Here is a 20,043-nt window from a genome sequence, read left to right as displayed (position 1 = left end):
CCTACGGGTGAACACACAAAACTCTGCAGAAGAGCGGAGTGGGCCTGCCCAGTTTCAACTCTTTATCAACCCTGCTCAACAGTAACCCTGGCTGGCTTCCTTGTGACACCATCTCATCTGGGACCGGCGATGTAGTAAACCCCTGGACGGGAATCAAAAAACTCTTTTAAAACCTCTCTACCAACAACTTAGCATCTGCATCGCGATGGTACCCATTTGCCCATGCCCGCAGCAACTCTACCCGCACAGGCCCGTCATGGGCTCTCCGAGGTCCCTACCCCTACTCGTGCTTCTTGCTGCATGTTGCACACTTGGCTTCCCCATGCCCCAACATCCCACAAAAGGAACAGACGTGTTTAAACTTGCAGATGGGTCTTGCGCATGTTGTTTTATGAAAGTCCCAGCACACTCCCTTTTTGTCCCCTGGGACCGGGCTGTTCCGAAAGGGCTGTGCCGGTCTCCCTGCTCTAAACCCCCTTGCTTGACGTAGGTCGTGAAATCGTGCAACTAACCTAAAAGCCCATTGCCCTGGTACCCCAATACATCTGGGCATTCCCCGCTTTAGGACTCCTGAACCATTCGTCATTCACCAACCAATCCCTAAATGCACAGTCATGATACATGGGTAACATCAAGTGATTATAGGATAGTAGCTTTTGGTGACACTATTCACATTTCTCAAGCAATATTGCAGAGAAAATGGCAAAACCTGTGTCCCAGTTAGCCAAAGACCTTTCCACATCAAACTTCTCATCTCCCCCCCCCTTTGATTCCTTACACTCCTCTACCCTCCTGTAATCAAATAGGAAAAATTCAATGTACTTGTCCTTCCATATTTTCTCTTTTGTGTCCATTGACACATGCCACGTGAGCATACCTTAAACCGCTGCCTGAACTGGGGCAGAGGTCGTCACTGCCTGCCAGCCCCCAGGTGTGTTGTTCACTGTGACTGATGTTGACCCGCTCGAGTCCCCCGTCGCCCTCTGGGCCACTGGTTGCCCCATGGGGGTTTGTGCATAGTCCTGGTGTGCCCCCGGGGGTTGTTGCCGGTACACTCACTGCAGCCCCCGGTGCAATCACTTGCCCGACCTGATACTCTTCCTCCCTGTTGTCTGGGGATGCACCCCTGTACTCCTTGCTACTTCCACCTTGATTGGGTGCCCCCGATCAGCCCTGCTTCCCGTGGCATACTTGGCCCTACTGGGGCAAAACATGTCTGCTGCTGTGGCCCACCTTGACACCCCCCGAAATTGTTCCCCAAGGAAAGTTCTGAGGGAAATCACCTTACCCCAATGGCCTCCCATCGGAGGGAAAAAGGAGGTGTGGGGGTAGGGGACAACCCTACTGCTTCTGGTTGCATTCCCCAGGCCTGGCCGGACTGGGCCTGGCCCCCTCTGTTCTGACACGCAACACTGGCACTTCCAGTGCACAGTTTCTCCCCAGTGCACTTTTTCTCCCTGAGCCCTCACTCCCTGCATTACCGGTCTTCTTGCACCCAGTGTTTTCTGATGGTGTGGGAGTTATCACCATCTCCACAGGTGCTGGCGGAGGTGGTGCCTCCACTTTCTTCGCTCCCTTCCTCCTTTTTGCCAGGGGGAATGCTGCCCTAGGAGCCACATTTGCCGCCCTCGGCCATGTCGGCAGATCTCTCCCCCAGCGTCTACATCCTCAGTAGTCCTGCTGACCTCCCCTACTGGTGAATTTCCTGACAGGGAGGCAAGTATCCTTTCTAAGTCCCTGCCATGCACCATGGCAATTACTGCTCCAAGCTTCGCTGGGTCCATGTTGTTTTAACAATTTATAAATGCCCCCCCTTTTAAAATGACCGCCTTTAAATTGTAGCACTCCCTCTGCTAGCACTGTTTTTCAAGTGCCGTTGATCCTCGGCACACTCTGTTTTATTAAAACCCACTTGTTCAAAATGGTATACTTTTCATGCAAATTACACCGTTAAACTATTACCACCCCATTTGTTTGCACTGTTTTCCCCTGCCGCGGTACCTGGACACTCTCCGTTAAATTCCACTCAACCTGTTTTATTTTACAATTCTAATGTTTTCCTTGTGAACTTCGGCAAATGCTGCGATCCATTCGGCACCCTGCCTTCCTGCATAGCGGTTTTATTTTTAATACATTTTTTTAAACAACTCCCTTTGGGAAAGAGGAAACCACTTTCTTTCCAAATATATCCCCGTGGCTGCTAGCCCCGCTCCTAATAGCTAATATCAAGCGCAAAGTCCAATAATAACATTGATTCAATTCGCTTTGCGTCGTTCAGCATGCTGACCGCACTTCAAAACACACAAAAAATTACTGCAATTCCCCCCTTCACTCTCCGCACACATTGTATGCCTGGTCACAGGACAAACAAAGCACAGGAAAACCCCAACAACCTTTGATATGCACTGTGTCAATCTGAAGCCAGCTCCTGCCTCTCAGTATCATGGGCAGTGACCTGTTATGTCTGGGACAATGTGTTTACAGCAGGCAAAAGCCTCAAAGGGGACCACATTCTGAAGGTACAAATGTGTGGATTGATGGAGACAGAAAGTCTGTTCTCACCGCAGCTTCAAGGGAGACCTGCCACTTTTAATCAGGAACCACAGAGAGCTTCATTAACTAAAGAGACCCTTTGATCCACAACAGACAGGGAGATGGGTGGGACTTATTATGACATGTTTTCACCCCTTCACCTTTTCTGCTGCAAAACACTCTGGTTATGATCTCATGCATACAGGAGATTGTTGGTGGGGACCCAGTATTGGTTCATTAAGGTAGGCTTAGCCTACACCAATCACTGTGGCCGATTTGGCTTTAAAAAGAGAGTTGAAAACCATTTTTGAGTAGCTCATCTGAAGACTTCGCAAGGAGTAACAAGAAGAACTCAGCATTGGATGTTGGTACAGTCTGCTTTATATCTTCCAACAGTGAAGGAAGACCAGGATTTCAAAGAGGGAAGCAAGGTCCCTCCCCAAAACATCTCCAGGGAACAGATGGAGATACTGAATCCAGAGGGACCAGCTGGTCTCTGACGGACTATAAAATAAGGCTGCCTTTGCTGCTCTGTTCATTCTTTGTTACATTTAGCACGATTGTTAGTACTTTGTATTTTAGTTGAATTGCATGCTTTTAACTACTGCTAGATTTTATTCACATCAGTTATTCATTGTCAGCTCCATTTGCTTTTAGCCTCTAATCCCTGAAATTGTATTTTAATATAATTGATTTTTCATTCAATTGAATTTGACTTCGATTGCTGCATGAGGTCTGCTCGCTCTGTCCTTAGATCAACAACACTGTTCTGGGAGCGAACTGCACTAGAACTAGAAAGATACTTGTCTAAGGCGGGATTTAAACAACACATTGATGTAGCTACCCATAATAAAGGTAACACTCTTGATTGGTTAGCCTCTTACAATGTCACAATGACTAAACTTAATATATTTCCATGTCCCTGGTCGGACCACTTTTTTTTATTGAATCCACCATTGTTTTATATATCCCAAACAGAGTCAAGAACAATAGTAAAGGTTGGAATATATCTAGACATCTAAGGAGACTTAAAACTGATAGCATCCAAAAGTTGATGGCACCAACCAATGAACAGATTTCATGGTCAGAGGCGACAGAGGAGATGACCAACTTGCTCCTGGATTCCCTGGAAAAAGTGACTAACACCTTAGCTCCTTTAAAATCTAGAAAAGTGATCAATAAACCAGGCAAAGCATGGTACGCTGAAGAACTTAAAACCCTTAGGGTTCATAAAAGGAGGGCTTTCTATTATTGGAAAGCATCACAAGATGTGCAAGACAAACACAGATACACAAGATCAGCAAAGAAATACAAAGAAGCTGTAATTGTGGCCAAGAAAACAACTTACAATGCTAGAATTGACAATGCACAATAGGAATCTAAGGAGATTTTTAGAATTCTCAAAGAACTAGAGAAACCTAATAGTATTCAGGAAAAAGTAGCATTCCTAACGATATGGATTGGTGTGCAGGTATCCAGAATGCTATGGTAGAGAAGCTAAAAAAAATAAAGACTACCATCAGCGAAGAAAAGTTGTTAGAAGAGACAGCTACCTCGTTCTCTGATCTGGACCCCAAACAAGATAGTCGGGCTGATGTGACCCGAGAGACTTCAACATTGAACTTTAGAAACATTTCAGAAGCTGAGCTTAGACTAATCTTGACTAAACTCAAACCCTCTCCATGCAAAGGAGATATCTTTCCTGCTACGGCAATCAAAGCCTGCTCTGAAACCCTTATAACAGAGGCATTGCTGGGGGGGGGGGCTTAAGGGGCTATATCCCCGGGTTTTTTCGTTGTAGCCCCGGATAGAATCTCAGGGTCTACAACCAAAAGGCTGAAAAGTTGTTAGAGGAGACAGCTACCTCGTTCTCTGATCTGGACCCCAAACAAGATAGTCGGGCTGATGTGACCCGAGAGACTTCAACATTGAACTTTAGAAACATTTCAGGAGCTGAGCTTAGACTAATCTTGACTAAACTGAAACCCTCTCCATGCAAAGGAGATATCTTTCCTGCTACGGCAATCAAAGCCTGCTCTGAAACCCTTATTACAGAGGCATTGCTGGGGGGGGGGCTTAAGGGCTATATCCCCGGGTTTTTTCGTTGTAGCCCCGGATAGAATCTCAGGGTCTACAACCAAAAGGCTGCCTAGCCCCGAGTCCTGATAGTTCTGACATTTGTGTAGCCCCAGATCTTTTGCAGACCTAGCAACACCCCTGCCTTATAAGCTCAATGACAAGAATAATTAACCATCCTTAAAAGAAGGATGTGTTCCCACTCGCTTGAAAAATGCGTGGGTCACACCTCTTCTAAAAAAAAACAGTGTCTTAATCCATCAATTCCTACTAATTATAGACCTACCACGAACTCCCCATTTCTCCTTAAAATTCTGGATAGAATATCCTATGAACAAGTACTAGAACACCTTAAGAACAAGCCCATCCTGAATAACTACATGGTGGGAGAAGGTGCGGAAAGCACCCCATTGAAATTAAACGTTCCCCGTTCTTATGCTGGCACCGGTCTTTCCAGCACGGCATCAGGGTGCATTACATTACAATAGGGCACTGATGCTTTCGCATTGGCGCCTATTGGACAGTGGGTACTACCGCGCTCTGGCACGGGAGTGGGCGGTTTTCATTAGACTAGGGCCCCATGCATTAGCATCAGTGCCTTATTCCAGTTATTATCTCCCTGCTGTAGCACAGGAGCAGGGAGTTAAAAAAACAAATTGCACCCTACCCCCCGGAACTGACCAGGGGCGCGGGACACATTTTTCTTTCACTGCCCGGGGTGCTGCCGCCGCTAATGCAAGCCCTGCTTTGCAAAGACAATTAAAACTGCTTGATTTGGATAAACATGAATAGCAAAGAAGTGTTTTGGCTTCAATGGACTTTTGTTCTGGTTGCTTATCACGTTCCAGAATCCAGACCGGCAAACAGTACAGGGGAAATGGGATCGGGAGTCATGAGCCCTACCAGGTGATGGAATATTGGCAATCAAGGGGACTATCCCAATACAGAAACTTCAACCAGGGACGTTATTTCACTCAAATGCCAAGGGTAGCGGAAGTGACATCACATGACCCTTAATCCCCTGATGACATCACAGATTGTGATGTCGTGTGACCCCTCCCCCAAGTGGCATCACAGGAAGTGATGGCAAATGACCTTCAGATTTTTCAAATGCATCAAGCACCCAAGTTTCCAGGCACTCTCATTTCTGCCATATATAGAAATCGTGGCACAGAGGAAGGCATGATTTGTCCACGATCACACATTTGGGGAATGTCCTTTTCCATGTTCATTGTGGGGTCTATATGTAAAACATACATAATGCAGTACTTGTAACAGAGTAACAGAAATCTCTAACACAGACTACAGCTATTGTATGAAACATCTATAGATCAATGGACACAGAAGTACTAGCTATCTGTGGTGTTGCTGTGTTAAACAAGCCAAAAAAGCACTGACCTGGGGAGGCGTGCACTGCTTTTTACCCAGAGCAAAATGCTGCATGAGCAAGGCCTGAGTATTAAATCATTGACCAGGATTTAGTATTAACAACATTCCCTGGTTATAAATGAATTTATGAGTCAGCTAACCCTACGATAGATGAAACCTATTTGCCTGGTCTGCGTGCACAGAGAGGAGTGCACCTGATAATGTTATCTTTGCTGGAGTATAATACCTGGGAAAGGTTCTTTCAATATACCCAAAACTCCCCATATTTGTATTATCTAACCGTAATACTGGGTGCCAGAGGACTTAAAAAGCCCCCACCATTTAATGTGATATCATTGCTGCAAACGTTTTTTCATGGCATAACAAAGTTGTTTTAAATTGAAAACACCCACACGTTTCTTCTCAACCGGGGACTCACTGGTAGACTTCAATGCGTGCACTGCACACTACCCCTTTGTCAGACAATGGTGTAGCACAAAATGTGGGGGCCCTCCTGCGGTCCATGCTGTGGGGGCCCACTCAAGCTCCTTAACAAAAAACAGGTCACGCCACACCACGGGCGGGCACGGCCCGGACCACCACGTGTGTGCAATGTCCATGATGATATTGCCGCTGCAGGGGCACGCAAGACTGCAAGTGAAAGAAGTAAATATGTTTTTTAATCAAAGTTTTAATGTTTCACATAGCGTAGAAATAAGGGGGGCGGTGCCTGGTCCACAAATATTCAAGCCGCCGGTGGTGGCTGGTGAGTTGTTGTTTTGGAGGGTGTATATATTTAACACAAATATGCTATTGTGACCCAGAGTAGCGAGGGAGCCCGAACTAACGAAAAATGGGTTTGGAGGTTGGGGGGATTCTTCCCCCTCCCCTGAGAAAATGTTTTTGAATAATGGGTTAAAATGACCCATTATACAGCACACTTTCTGTGAAAATGTGGGTAAAAGGCCAACAATCGGTCTTGTAGAGTGTAGGGTAAATCATGAAAAAAGTACAATAGATGCAAGTCACCAAAAGTCCACAGGGCATGTCCCAATGCATTATCATGCCGGTCCCTGCAATATATGCCAGTATAAAAAACATGTTCATGCTGGCTGTGCCCATACATTTCCATGCAGGCTCCACCAACATAGGCTAGTATTTCCATATAAAACCATACTCTTGTTCGCTTTAAGGGGCACAAAACTGGTTCTGCCAATATATGCCAGTACTTCTATGTAAGAACAAACTCCCGTTGATTTGGCCATTAAATGTGACATTTCACAATATGAAAACCTGTCCAAACTGGTTCCAATGTAAGCCAGTCTAGACCCATACACACTCTTATCATGCTTGATTCATCATATACGCTCAGTTGATAAAAAGTCATGTAACACTAAAAAATATACAGGTTGCTACACCAAAACATCAATCGAGCGAGGTAACACTACTTATCATGCTTGCTTTTTTAAAGATGCTGAGTAATAAATGTCATGCCACAGTAAGCAATGGCTAGACTGACTGCACCAAAATGCCAGTTCAGCCAGGTAATGACACTCATGAACTTGGCTTTGCCAGAAAAATACCAGTAAAACATGCAAAGGCAATAAAGGATGTGTCAAAAATTCTCTAGTTATCCCCATTCTTCCAGGGGCTAACACACACATGCATCTCCTCTCACATTCATTCACACTGCATTCACAACACACATCACATTCATACTCATTCACCCACCAGTCACTCACTCATACACCTTTTCTTGTCTACGCCCACTGCATTCTCTGCACATGCACACACCCACCCACCCAGAACATTCAAAAATACACCATCACATTCATACTCATTCACCCACCAGTCACGCAACCTTCTCTTACACCCACTTATTGCATTCTCTACACAGGCACAGACACTGGTGGCTTTGCCAATGCTTGTTTTTAACAAGACTTCATTGAAGGACACATCATGCTTATAGATCGAGTGGCTGAAGGGCAGACTTGGCTAAGAAATGTTTATTACATCAGTAGCAAGTTTACAGCTCCAATTAAGTCATTAACTCTTAAAGACTGCTTTGAAAAAACACTGGCAGGCACTTCTAGTGCAAGATGTGATGCTTGATTAAAGCGAGCTGAAAGAGTTCCCATGAGGAGGTGTTTTGGGCAGGGAGGGGCAGGAACTGGGTGTGAATAGTGATGGGGATTAGCATGGAATGGGCGGTCAATGGTTGGGTAAATAACCAAAGAACACCTACAAGCTGTGTGTCGCTCCTCATATGCCATTTTCCCTATCTGTACTCTAATGCAATAGTTGCGGCTTATAGGTGGTGCAAGCACCACCCAATATCCAAAACTAAAAATAACAGGAAACATGACTTCTCTTGGTACGACTGCCTACTGGAACACCATCCCGTTGGCAATCCAGGCTGCAGTTCAAGAAGGATTTCAAGACCTTACTCTTCAATCCATACTCAAGTGCAACGTAGGCTCCTTTCATTCCCGGATCGCATCTCACCCCCATGACTGGAGTAAATCCCCTCCCCAAACCTTGTGTTACCCTCTATGACATGCACAGCGCTCCTTTGCTTCCTAGCTAGGCTCGTGCTTTATAAAACTCAAATACATGAGGCCTTTTGTAAAGGGGTCTTGCACCTGATGTCTGATTGGCTGCATCTCTGTTAGTGGGATTGCGTGAAGCAGCAATCACAGTGCCTGAAAGTGCTTGAAGTGCAGGGCCTTTTGGTACTCGTGATTCCTTTACTGCTACTATCTTTGCTGCTTCTTGCCTTTTCTCTTATTTTGATGCACCTCGGCCGGCTTGGCGTGTGGGCTTTGTGCCCTGGTCAGTGTTGCTCTAAATCCCATCCCGCTGAGCACTGGTGCCCCTTCTTGCTTTGGAGGGGGTTGCATTGTTGCTTGTTGCCCAAGGCCTAGGAGGTTAGCAGTTTGCTTCCCAAACCCCAGTAGGGGAACTGCACGTCAGCCGGCCCTTGTGGCCAGCACGCTAGGCCTTCCCAGCAGGTGCTATCATATATTAATGAAGAGTGATCAAAGAGCACTAGTTGAACCTGTGCTTGTTTGTTTGCTTTACAGGTGCGATGATTAGGCGTGTCGGTTTCTGCTTTTTCATCTGACTACACTAGACATGGCCTGTTCTTGGTTCGTCTTTGTGCGAGCTTCAGGAGACGTTTGGGTCCCGGTTTTGTTGACATCCTGTGCTTAGCCTTGTCCATATTTCCGGTTTCCCCAGAGTAAAGCTGCTGTTCTTGCTCCACAGCACACACAGCGCCACCAGGTCATTTCCAAGTCACATCCCATCAGCCCCTGAGTTGCCGCTCCCCGTTGCACTCTGCATTGTCCTATGTAACTCTCGTGGCCCCTGGAAATTCCACAAATGAGTTCCCAATTGCCTCTTGTCCATCCATTGGCCAAATCGCCTCCCGATGGATTGCTCTATGCTTTGTCTACCCCTCCCCGATAGTCCCATTGGCTTTAGACCCGCCCCGCATTTGCAAACACTGCATGCTTGCAAACACACTGCTTTTTAAACCATCAGCACCCCCACCCCCATTCCACTGTCGGCAGAGGGTCACCTGTTGATCACCGCTTTGTCTAAATCCTACTTCCACGAGCCATAAGATCTTTCAGGAGTGCCAGATCACAGCCATGGGCATGTGCTGTGCTGCACATGCCTGGGGCTGTGAGGCTCTGCCAACCCCTTCTATGGCTAGGACTGCACAGGGCCATTTTAAGCCCCTTTTCAATGGGGGCGATGGGGTACCGCACCCCTATACATTATTCTCAGACCACCACCAGCATCCATAGGAAGCCTGGAGTTCCACCACTTGGGGAAGCAACCTCCGACAAATGCCAAGTGAAGGTCTAGAGCAGGGTGCATAACTTGTTTCAATGGAGGGGCGAATTTACCACACAGGTGCCATACAGTGGGCCGAGCTATCCATGGGAATGATTTATTTATTAGTTTATTTGTAAAAGCGCACCTAACCCTAGGGTATCTGGGCGCATAATTAACAGGTGCTATGGGCATCAGTAGCATTTTTGAGTTAAAAAACATTGGTTTTAAGGTCTTCTTTTTTATTATGACTTTTCTCCTGTAACACATGATAAACAGTATTTTAATAGCATTACAATGTTTATTTATTTGTGTTATGGGACTGAAATGATTTTTGGATATAGAAATAAAACTGCAGGTATCATAATGTAAAAGACAAAAGCTGGACCAGAGAGACTTCACTCACTTGACTTGACAGATTTAGTGACTGACTGACTTTAGGCCAGACAACACTTCATCATTAAGCTCATGTGACTTGGAGGGCCATTAATAATGTCCCAGAGGGCTGTATTCGGAAGCACCTCAAGACCTTCCTCTTGGCTTCTGCCTTCTCTCTTCTTCTCCTCTGGTGATTTCCTTTCTGACACTGCACTGGTCACCTGGCTACCCTCTGATTTCGGGCCCAGGTCCCTGCCCGCATAGTTGCACACCCGCACTGCCTCCCGGCAATCCTTGCACTTGGGTCTGTATCTGTAACCCTACAGTCCCCCTACATGCACTTTTGGACACCTACTCTCTGCACTTACCCTTGCACGGGCCATCTGCTGGCAGCACTTCTTGTTATTGTTTTGATCCCATGTACAGCACTGACCCCTCCCCTTTCCCACGCCACTTTTCCTCTCCCCCCTCCCCTGCACTCACACGATCTCAATGTCACTTGGCCTAGTAAGATTGTTGTCCCTGTCCTCCCTCTGTTCCCCCTTCCTTGCCTCGTCACGCCTTGAAACCCTTGTATATAGGTGCGTTATAAATGCCATATCATACCATATCATGCTATGCTCCACTGGACCAGGGTCAGACTAGGTCATACAATTGTCTCGGGCACCAATGAAATAGTGGCCCACAGATGCGAATGGATATTCATTCCTTTTGTGACACTGTTTGAATAGTAACCAGGGGGGAGTTTTTCAATAAAGTGTGATGCAAATTGTGCATTTTAAAGAATATTTATTCAGCAACACGGCCCAAAACTACTAGCCGCAGAGTGAATTAACTCATCAAGCTGGCCCACATTGGCTAAAAAAGTGGCCCACTTTGACCGTAAAAAAACAAACCTCCATCAGCATTTTGTGTTTTTGTTTCGGCCATGTCCGAGCCTACACTGGACTACATACAAAAAGAAAGAAGCCCAAATGCGGCTTGCTCCTTCAATAGGACAATAAACACACACCTCACAGAAAGAAGGTCAGCCAAAATGGGTTGCTTAGTTCTTTTGCAAATGCCTTTTTTTTTAAATCAGAGTTTGCTTTTTTTTGTAACCTGGAAAGACATAGTAAAATGGAAGAAAATACGGTGCCGATAGCAGAGTTTTTCTGAAAGAATTTGTTTTGTCTTCCTTTTGCAGGTGGAAATTGATCTGCCGGACCCCCGCGGTCGCACCCCCCTGCACCTCGCCACCACCCTTGGGCACCTTGAATGCGCCCGGGTGCTCCTCAAGCATGGAGCTGATGTCAACAAGGAGAACCGCAGCGGCTGGACAGGTAGGACCCAGGCTGGCTCTAAGCCCTGCTACCCTTCTCAGTGCTAAAAAAATGCAGATTCCGGCCATGGATCCAGGCTTGGTTACCTATGCAACCTTTCCAGGAAGGCGGAACACTTCGGTTGTACTCTAAAGAATTTGGATTGGAGATTACAGCACAGCACAAAGATGCTCTCACAATAAAATTGATAGATTTTAAGCAGGTTATGGTAAACATATATCATTTGATTCACGGACACAAATCCAACAATTATACTATGGAAAAATCTACAGATAAGACGACATCACCAAAAAGCTGTAACTTTTCTTAAACCATTATTAGATCATGTTTTCACTTTTGGCAATCTGAAAGTTTGGAATCTATTTATTTATTGTTTCCTTGTTAGGCGCCTGTACAGTGAGTAAAATACTGTGGCAATAAGCCCCGAGACAGCGGGCCATTACCACCTAAGGTAATGTCCCTGGGGCCCACAGTTACAGGGCCATTAGTACCCCCGCCTATTAAACCAGGGTACTAATGTTTTTTTTTCCCGGCTATTAGACGCGTTGTGTTTCGCAGCCGGAAAAAAAAAGTTTCAAAAATGTCAGTCGGGGCCAGAAAATGTAGCCTGTTTTCTCTTTCCGTGGTGACCATAATAAACAAAGAAAATGGCCACGATGGAAGGGGACGAGGGACTACACGTAGTCCCTTTACCCTTTCCATGGCAGCCATTGAAGTAAGTTGAAAAAAAAGTAAACAAAAAATGACTGCCATGGAAAGGGAGAAGAGACTACAAGTAGTCCTTTCTCCTTTTCTACGGCAGCCATACCGGAACGAAAATGCCATTAGTGATGGGAGCGAGCTGCATGCCATTGCGTGATCGGGATTATCATCAGCTAAGGCTTGGAATCCAGCCAACCAGAGGTAAGTGATTTTCTTTTTTTTGTCGTGCCGGGTACTGATGTTTTAAAGCTCCCAGGAATCCAGTCTCTAACCATAGTAGACGCCTGCATTCTGTGCTTCTCCTTAGTTTGTGTCACAGATTACTTTCCCGCTCTCCAACCAATAAGCAAATACGGAGTGAAGGCTCTAACAACCTTTGCAAGCTGCATTCCAAGCTTCCCTTTGTGACGTGTACACTCGAGGCACTGATCAGGGAGATGGGCAAGAAGTGTCTCAGGAAGCCCCAGGTAAGTTGCACTTTTCCCCACAGCACAAGCTCTCGTAGCATTAGAGGCCTTACCATCAGGCTCGATTGTGTGCTCTGTGACCTTTGCCCTCGTTAGAGGCACTCACCTTTGCCGCAGGACTATTAACTTGGGCAGCGGTCACCTACCAGACAATAGAGACATCTTCTGTGAGAAACTCATGCTACATTAGTACATTGAATGCTGACAATTTACAGATCTTAATGTGGTATTAGCCTCGCTGGAGAAGCGATTCTCAACTTCTTTAGACATTATTACACCCAATAAAACACTTTACAGAGCTCCATGAGAACAAGTAAAAGGTGGCTGTCAGGAAAAAAAAAGAAAAGCGGATCCTGGGGCGTCGTATCCGACCTACATAGGAGGGATGGATCTGACACCGCAGGGTCAGAAACAAAGTGGACGGCAAAAAGTTAAGTAGGGGGTGGGTGGGGAAGTGGTTTGGGGGTTGTGGAGGGGTTGAAATTTGGCCTGATTTGGCCGCAGCAAAATTGTCTTCACGGCCGAATTGACCACAGTCAATTCGGCCATGTACAATTGTGCCAGGGCCAAATCGTATACATCCCCTGGATCGATAGGGAACTGAACTTCCCACAGTTCCAGGCGGCTGAGTTTCACTTTGCGTGCCGTGCTTGGGAGCCATTAAGAGCTCCTTCCTTACACATGCCGGGTGCTGGTAATTGAAGCTGGAATCAAGCACGGGCGAGATTTGCGGGGCAACGTGCTCGCCTTGGAAACAAAACGACGCGGAGCAACACAGGTTCGATCCCCGGGTCCACGCTTAGAAACCTCTTGGTTTTAAGCGCGTTATAAATAACCTATCATATCATATAAATGCACCAACATTACCTAAGAAAACTGTTCTCAGATCCTTTCCAACATCTGGTGGGCCCGAGTTGCTTATTTTTTTGCTCACAAAATTTAAATAAATCATGTTTGAATTATCTCAAGCTCCCGACAAAGTCAATCTAAATTGCCCTCATGGGTTTGCAATTCTGAGCGAACCCAGGCAGATACTTGCCTCGTTCAGATTGCTTGCAGGAGAAGAAGAGACACTTAATATTATTTTCACTTCATCTAAATGCTGAGGCTCACTGCTGGATTTAATGCCACCTAACACTGTGGGATTTAATGCTACTTAATGCAGACAAGGATGTCTTCCTAATAAAACTAAATGAAATATATCCACTAGTCCATTCTTCTCTCAATAATGGAAACACTCCTTTGGCGTGGAAATAAGCAGTGATGAGACTGTTTTGAAAAAGCTCTTTTTCAATACAAGGGACCTGGGCAATTTTCTCCCTGTTTCCCACCTGCTCTGTCTACTTGAACGGGCAGTGGTGCAGCAGCTGCCGGTGTTTGTGGAGGAATCTGCCCATTGTGGTGTCAGATCTGCATGCAGCACTGGACTCATAGCAATGGCTATCGTGGGCCAATTGAGGCAGGAGGTCAAAGGGTGCGGTGCAGGAGACCTCATCTTGCTTGATCTACCAGTGGCCTTCAACGACATCGATCATCAGATAATCCTCTCTAGACTGGAGGGCTAGAGTATACGAGGACATCGATCATCAGGTAATCCTCTCTAGACTGGAGGGCCAGAGTATATGAGGACATCGATCATCAGATAATCCTCTCTAGACTGGAGGGCCAGATTATACAAGGACATCGATAATCCTCTCTAGACTGGAGGGCCAAAGTATACGAGGACGTCGATCATCAGTTACTCCTCTCTAGACTGGAGGGCCAGAGTATATGATGACATCGATCATCAGATAATCCTCTCTAGACTGGAGGGCCAGAGTATACAAGGACATCGATAATCCTCTCTAGACTGAAGGGCCAGAGTATACGAGGACGTCGATCATCAGATACTCCTCTCTAGACTGGAGGGCCAGTGTATACAAGGACATCGATCATCAGATAATCCTCTCTAGACTGTCGGGCCAGAGTATACGAGGACATCGATCATCAAATAATCCTCTCTAGACTGGAGGGCCAGATTATACGAGGACATTGATCAGCAGATGCTCCTCTCTAGAGTGGAGGGCCGGGGTATATGAGGGCATCGATCATCAGATAATCCTCTCTAGACTGTAGGGCCAGACTATAGAAGGACATCGATCATCAGATGCTCCTCTCTAGACTGGAGGGCCAGACTATAGAAGGACATCGATCATCAGATGCTCCTCTCTAGACTGGAGGGCCAGAGTATAGGAGGACATCGATCATCAGATAATCCTCTCTAGACTGGAGGGCCAGAGTATATGAGGACATCAATCATCAGATAATCCTCTCTAGACTGGAGGGCCAGAGTATATGAGGACATCGATTATCAGATGCTCCTCTCTAGACCGGAGGGCCGGGGTATATGAGGACATCGATCATCAGATAATCCCCTCTAGACTGGAGGGCCAGAGCATATGAGGACATCTATCATCAGATAATCCCCTTTAGACTGGAGGGCCAGAGCATATGAGGACATCGATTATCAGATGCTCCTCTCTAGACTGGAGGGCCGGGGTATATGAGGACATCGATCATCAGATGCTCCTCTCTAGACTGGAGGGCCAGAGTATATGAGGACATCGATTATCAGATGCTCCTCTCTAGACTGGAGGGCCGGGGTATATGAGGATATCGATCATCAGATAATCCTCTCTAGACTGGATGGCCAGAGTATATGAGGACATCGATCATCAGATAATCCTCTCTAGACTGGAGGGCCAGAGTATACGAGGACATCGATCATCAGATACTCCTCTCTAGACTGGAGGGCCAGAGTATACGAGGACATCGATCATCAGATACTCCTCTCTAGACTGGAGGGCCAGAGTATACGAGGACATCGATCATCAGATACTCCTCTCTAGACTGGAGGGCCAGAGTATACGAGGTGCCAATTTAAAAGGGTTTATTTCCGCCATGTCCAATCATGCACTTCTGGAAAGAGCTTGACACATTTTCATCTCCCCACAAACAACTGAAGTGGAGTACCACAGCAATCAACATTTTCATCACTGTTTTTCAGCTCATACACCCGCCCTCAGATTGACATCTTTAACTATTTTATTTATTTATTTAAATGTTTGTAACGCGCCACATGCCGGTGGGCCTCAGAGCGCACATAGAGGACGAACAAGGGTCAGGCAACGGAGGGAGAGAGCAGGGGAGAGGATACTAAATTCAGCCTGGGTTGAGGTTGAACATGTATGTTTTTATGCTGGTGACATCCAGCATAGTTAAACACTATGCGCCTAGAAAGACTTGTGTACAGGCGCGTTATCATATCGTATCACCCAGATTCTGGTGAAACTCTCGGGAAATAGACATACCTCTTCGAATGGCGCTAAGAGATGCCAAGTTTCCATTAAGAGCTGCAAAGGGAAGCTAAATGCAGAGCTACTGGTTGAACATGTGATACTGGACCCTTGGAACCTCTCCAGTGGCGCTGCAGCTAGGGGTGCCACCTGGGGGGTGCTGTAGCACCCCCTGCTCTTATTGGTTGATCGCAGCAGGGGGAGGTGCAGTTAATATGCACCTGGAGTGTTTTGTTCTTGCAATAAGGGCATATAGCTCATGGAAGCTTGCAGTCTTGCCGGTAATCTCTTCAGCTTTCAGAGCCCTGTTGATTATTCTTTCTATAAAGTGAGGTCATTGTGAAGCTTAAAGTTGGTGACACTTCAGATGAAACCCCGGAGATGGTGAAAGGAGGTGCGTTTGCCAAAGGTTTTTCAACACACACAGAGGTCACAATCTTTGAGAGGATTGTGGATTGCTTTTGATAGTGAGTGTTCCTTGTGAGGATATGCCGCCGCTGTACGTATGACTGTACATGTTAGGCAACATGGAAACTGGACTTTGTCAGCAGAAGAGCGAATAATGAAGTGCCCCGTGGCCATGCAGTTTGAGCTCCCTGTCGGCCCTCTTGTGTAGGTTAGCATACTAGTTAACCGTGTGAGAACCTGCAAGCATTTCTCACAAGCTCTGCCTTGCTTTTATTCATATTCTTAAGGAGAGATTTCCTGCACTTTTCATAATGATTGCCTTCAAAGGCATGGACATGTCTGGAGCAGGAGCGCCATATTAATTAATGGATTAATACCATCACCTTCTAGCTGATCTGCTATAATGTAAGTGGGACATTACCAGTACTTCCCAAAAGATGTGCTATTGTGAGGAATTTGACCATCCGTAACAGGGAGAGTGCGCTCGCCTGGGCTATTTGATTCTTTTGTTTATTTAAAAGAATGAATGATGAGTGATCAACCTCTGGAAAATATGTGTGGCCATTCCTGCACATCTTTTACACGCTCACCCCACAGCAGAAAAATATTCATGTACTCTGGGAGGACACAGCTTTCCAGCACTGCCTTCCCCTTTCATGTGTAGCTGACAGCTGTGGGCACATCAAAAGCCTCTGGCCATGGGCAGCTTGATTAGTATTTCAAGGCCCCATGGATTTGCATCTCCATTATCAAACCTAGCTGGTGTCAGCAAATACTGAAGAATTTTATTTAGCAGGCCTCAGGGAAGGCCTCTGTGCAGGAAGTGACAATGGAGACCAGACACCAACACCTCTTTATAATGCAATGTGTCAACTTGGTACTGACACCCCTCCTTGATATGAAAGGGCAGTGAACGTCCTGTCTGGAACGACTCCTTTTAGAGCAGGGAAGTATGTGAATTGTAGGAGACGAAAGTCTGCATGCAACTCCCTACTTCAAAGGAGGCCCATGTTGTGACCAAACGCTGCATAGGGCTCAGTTAATTAGGCAGGCATTTTGATGTACAGCAGACAGGAAGATGGACGAATATGTTGTCATCCTTCCCCTGTCTAGTGCCAGGTGCTCTGATTCTGACCTGAAGAATCACTGAAGATTGTTGGTGGGGACCCAGGATAGGTTCATTACGGTGAGTTTAGCCTACACCAATCACTCTTTCCCATTTGGCTTCAAAAGAGGGCTGAGCCCCTCACTGATCAGATAATCTGAAGACTTCAAAAGCAGCAAGAAGGACTCATTTGGACCCGAGCTGAAGGTACAGTCTACCTTACATCTTTCGCCAACGAAGGCAGGCCAGGAGTTCCAAGAGGGAAGTAAGATCCCTCCCCTAAACATCTCCCAGGGAACAGAGGGAGATACCGGCCTCAGAGGACCTACCCAGCAGCCCCAGAATCGGTACCCAGCCAGCACACAGCGTGCCCTGCTATGTTCTGACAGCAAGCTTCCTAGGTGGGAAGTGCCAGAGATTCTCTGGACAAAGGACAAGGCTTTTTCCTGCTATAACACCCCCCTGAGCTTTGGGCCATCTGCCTTGAAAGGACACAAGCCCTGTGAAGAAGCTAAGAGGAGTGCCACACAAACATCATCCAGCGTCCAACATTTTAAGGGCAATTTCGAGACAGTCGAGTCCTTGAACCGCATCCGGCTGCACTGTTGACTGCTGTCACGCCGCAGTCACCAGAGCCGTCCAAGACTCCTCGACCAGCATTCCAGATCCACCAACCAGCACAGACAAAATGAGTCTTGGCCCCGCGCTGCTGCGCCGTACAGCCTGCCGACATCCATCCAGCCTCAATTGCCGAAAGGCCTGCCACCTGGTACCCACAGCTGTCTCCGCCACTAACTCTGTCTCATGGCTGCACAGCGCCCTGGAACCGCCTCAACGCTGTTGACCACCAAGAACTCCTTCAGCACCAGGTACATTGTGGTTCTGCCCCCCTGGCCCTTCTCCGAAGGCCCCTAGAGACAGTTACGATCCTTTGCCCCTTTGGTGTTGAAACCAAATAATCTTGAACTATAAGACTTATTACTTCACCACCTACCCTCTTGTCAGTATCCAGAGTGCATCCCTTGCCTTTCGTGGAACTGTCTGTCCTCTGTGTTCCTTTACAGGGTGGGTTCTAATTGTAGTGTGCTAGAAGTGTCTGTTGTAGTAATAATAAAGTAGACCTTTTTATACAACCTTGACTGGACAGTCCCTTTTATCATTGGGTCATAATTGTATTTTCGCTTTGTTGCAACTAACCAATGATCCACAACCTTGCAGAGAGAAGCCTGCCGTTCCGTCCATGTTACCAAAATTGGACAAAAAGGTTTTATAATTTACTTGTTTTCCAATCTGTTTGGATCCCTTCTGGTGTATTACAGGTGTGGGGCTGATTGATGGTTTGAAACCGATATTCACCCCCGGACCACTGGTGCCCCGCAAGTTGATTCATCACAAGTATAGTAGCAGTTAATTTTAGCAGGGCTGCTTTACTGCCAGTAGTATTTTACTGGGACTTCTTTTCATTGTTAGCAGTGAAGCCTATGATGAAATTGCCATTAAGTTTAAAATCAACCTTTTCCCTCCTGGGCAAGTAGGATGGATACTGGCAAGGTGCAGGCAAACCACCTTCCACAGAATCCCACCCTCCAGTAAGTGATGGTTATATGGCACTGGCCCACTTTCAGAAAAATCATACAAGGCTGCAGAACATAGCTGTTCTTGATATCCTGTGCCAATACTCCGGCAAACGCGTTGTCCCCACAACAGTGGATACATATTCTGTGATAATTTTCTTTTTGGTAAAAGATATGCGTGATCTATAAACAAATAGAAAGCAGTTACGAAATATGGCTGTAACAGCCAAGGCTCTGCTTCCTGCTGATATTCAGTCCCTATAATACGCACAATGTTTTACTGACCAACATAGTCTCTTGGCTACTTGGTATGCACTGTGCAAATATAGGCTCTTATGTATGTGCTCTACTTCATTAGCTTTTCCAGAGAGGTAAATCTCACATCAACCGGACCTTAAAAACACTTACCACGTTCCTATTAAAATCATAGTTCAAGAGCGTCTCAGTGTTATCGGGAGAAGAGTGGTGGAAGTCTCTGCATTATCAACAAAATAATTCCTGGCTGTTCTGGTTATTACTGAATATTATGGATAGTGACGTTCCAAGCAATCAAGAGCACAGCACAACGCCTCTGGGTATTATCAAGACTAAAGCCATTACATCACAGCAGAAAATATCAATGGCTACCGTATGCGCATGGTGTACAACTCCTTAGCGACGTGCCTTACCCAAAAAGAAGTGAATAGAACACATTTTCAAAGATTATTTCTCTGTTTTAATTTTAGGAGATAATTGAGGATTACTTTTATTGCCTTCACCATATTGTATGGCACATAGGGCCTGATTACAAGTATGGTAATTCCATGTCCACTGCATTACTGCACCGCCGTACTATAGTTTGGTGTTAAGGTGGAGGATTTTTTCCACCTTACTGCCCAAAATTGGCGAAATTACTGCCAGTGGGAATGTCACTGGTGGTAATTCTGGTGATTT

At 46.2% G+C, this 20,043-nt stretch overlaps 1 protein-coding gene across 2 annotated transcripts in view; it reads left to right on the top strand.

The window, feature by feature from the left end:
* Window positions 1-20,043, top strand: part of ANKRD13B (ankyrin repeat domain 13B) — a 598,589-nt gene that overhangs the window by 381,168 nt on the left and 197,378 nt on the right. For both annotated transcript variants that reach the window (XM_069615263.1, XM_069615264.1), the window contains exon 2: window positions 11,384-11,519. In XM_069615263.1, coding sequence (XP_069471364.1) covers window positions 11,384-11,519 — 136 coding nt within the window. The remainder of the gene's footprint in view (window positions 1-11,383; window positions 11,520-20,043) is intronic.

This window comes from Ambystoma mexicanum, chromosome 9, assembly GCF_040938575.1.
Source record: "Ambystoma mexicanum isolate Mex_15411 chromosome 9, UKY_AmexF1_1, whole genome shotgun sequence".
In the NCBI taxonomy this organism is placed as follows: domain Eukaryota; kingdom Metazoa; phylum Chordata; class Amphibia; order Caudata; family Ambystomatidae; genus Ambystoma; species Ambystoma mexicanum.
The sequence above is the reverse complement of the archived record's forward strand: the minus strand, read 5'-3'. Positions and strand labels throughout refer to the sequence as shown.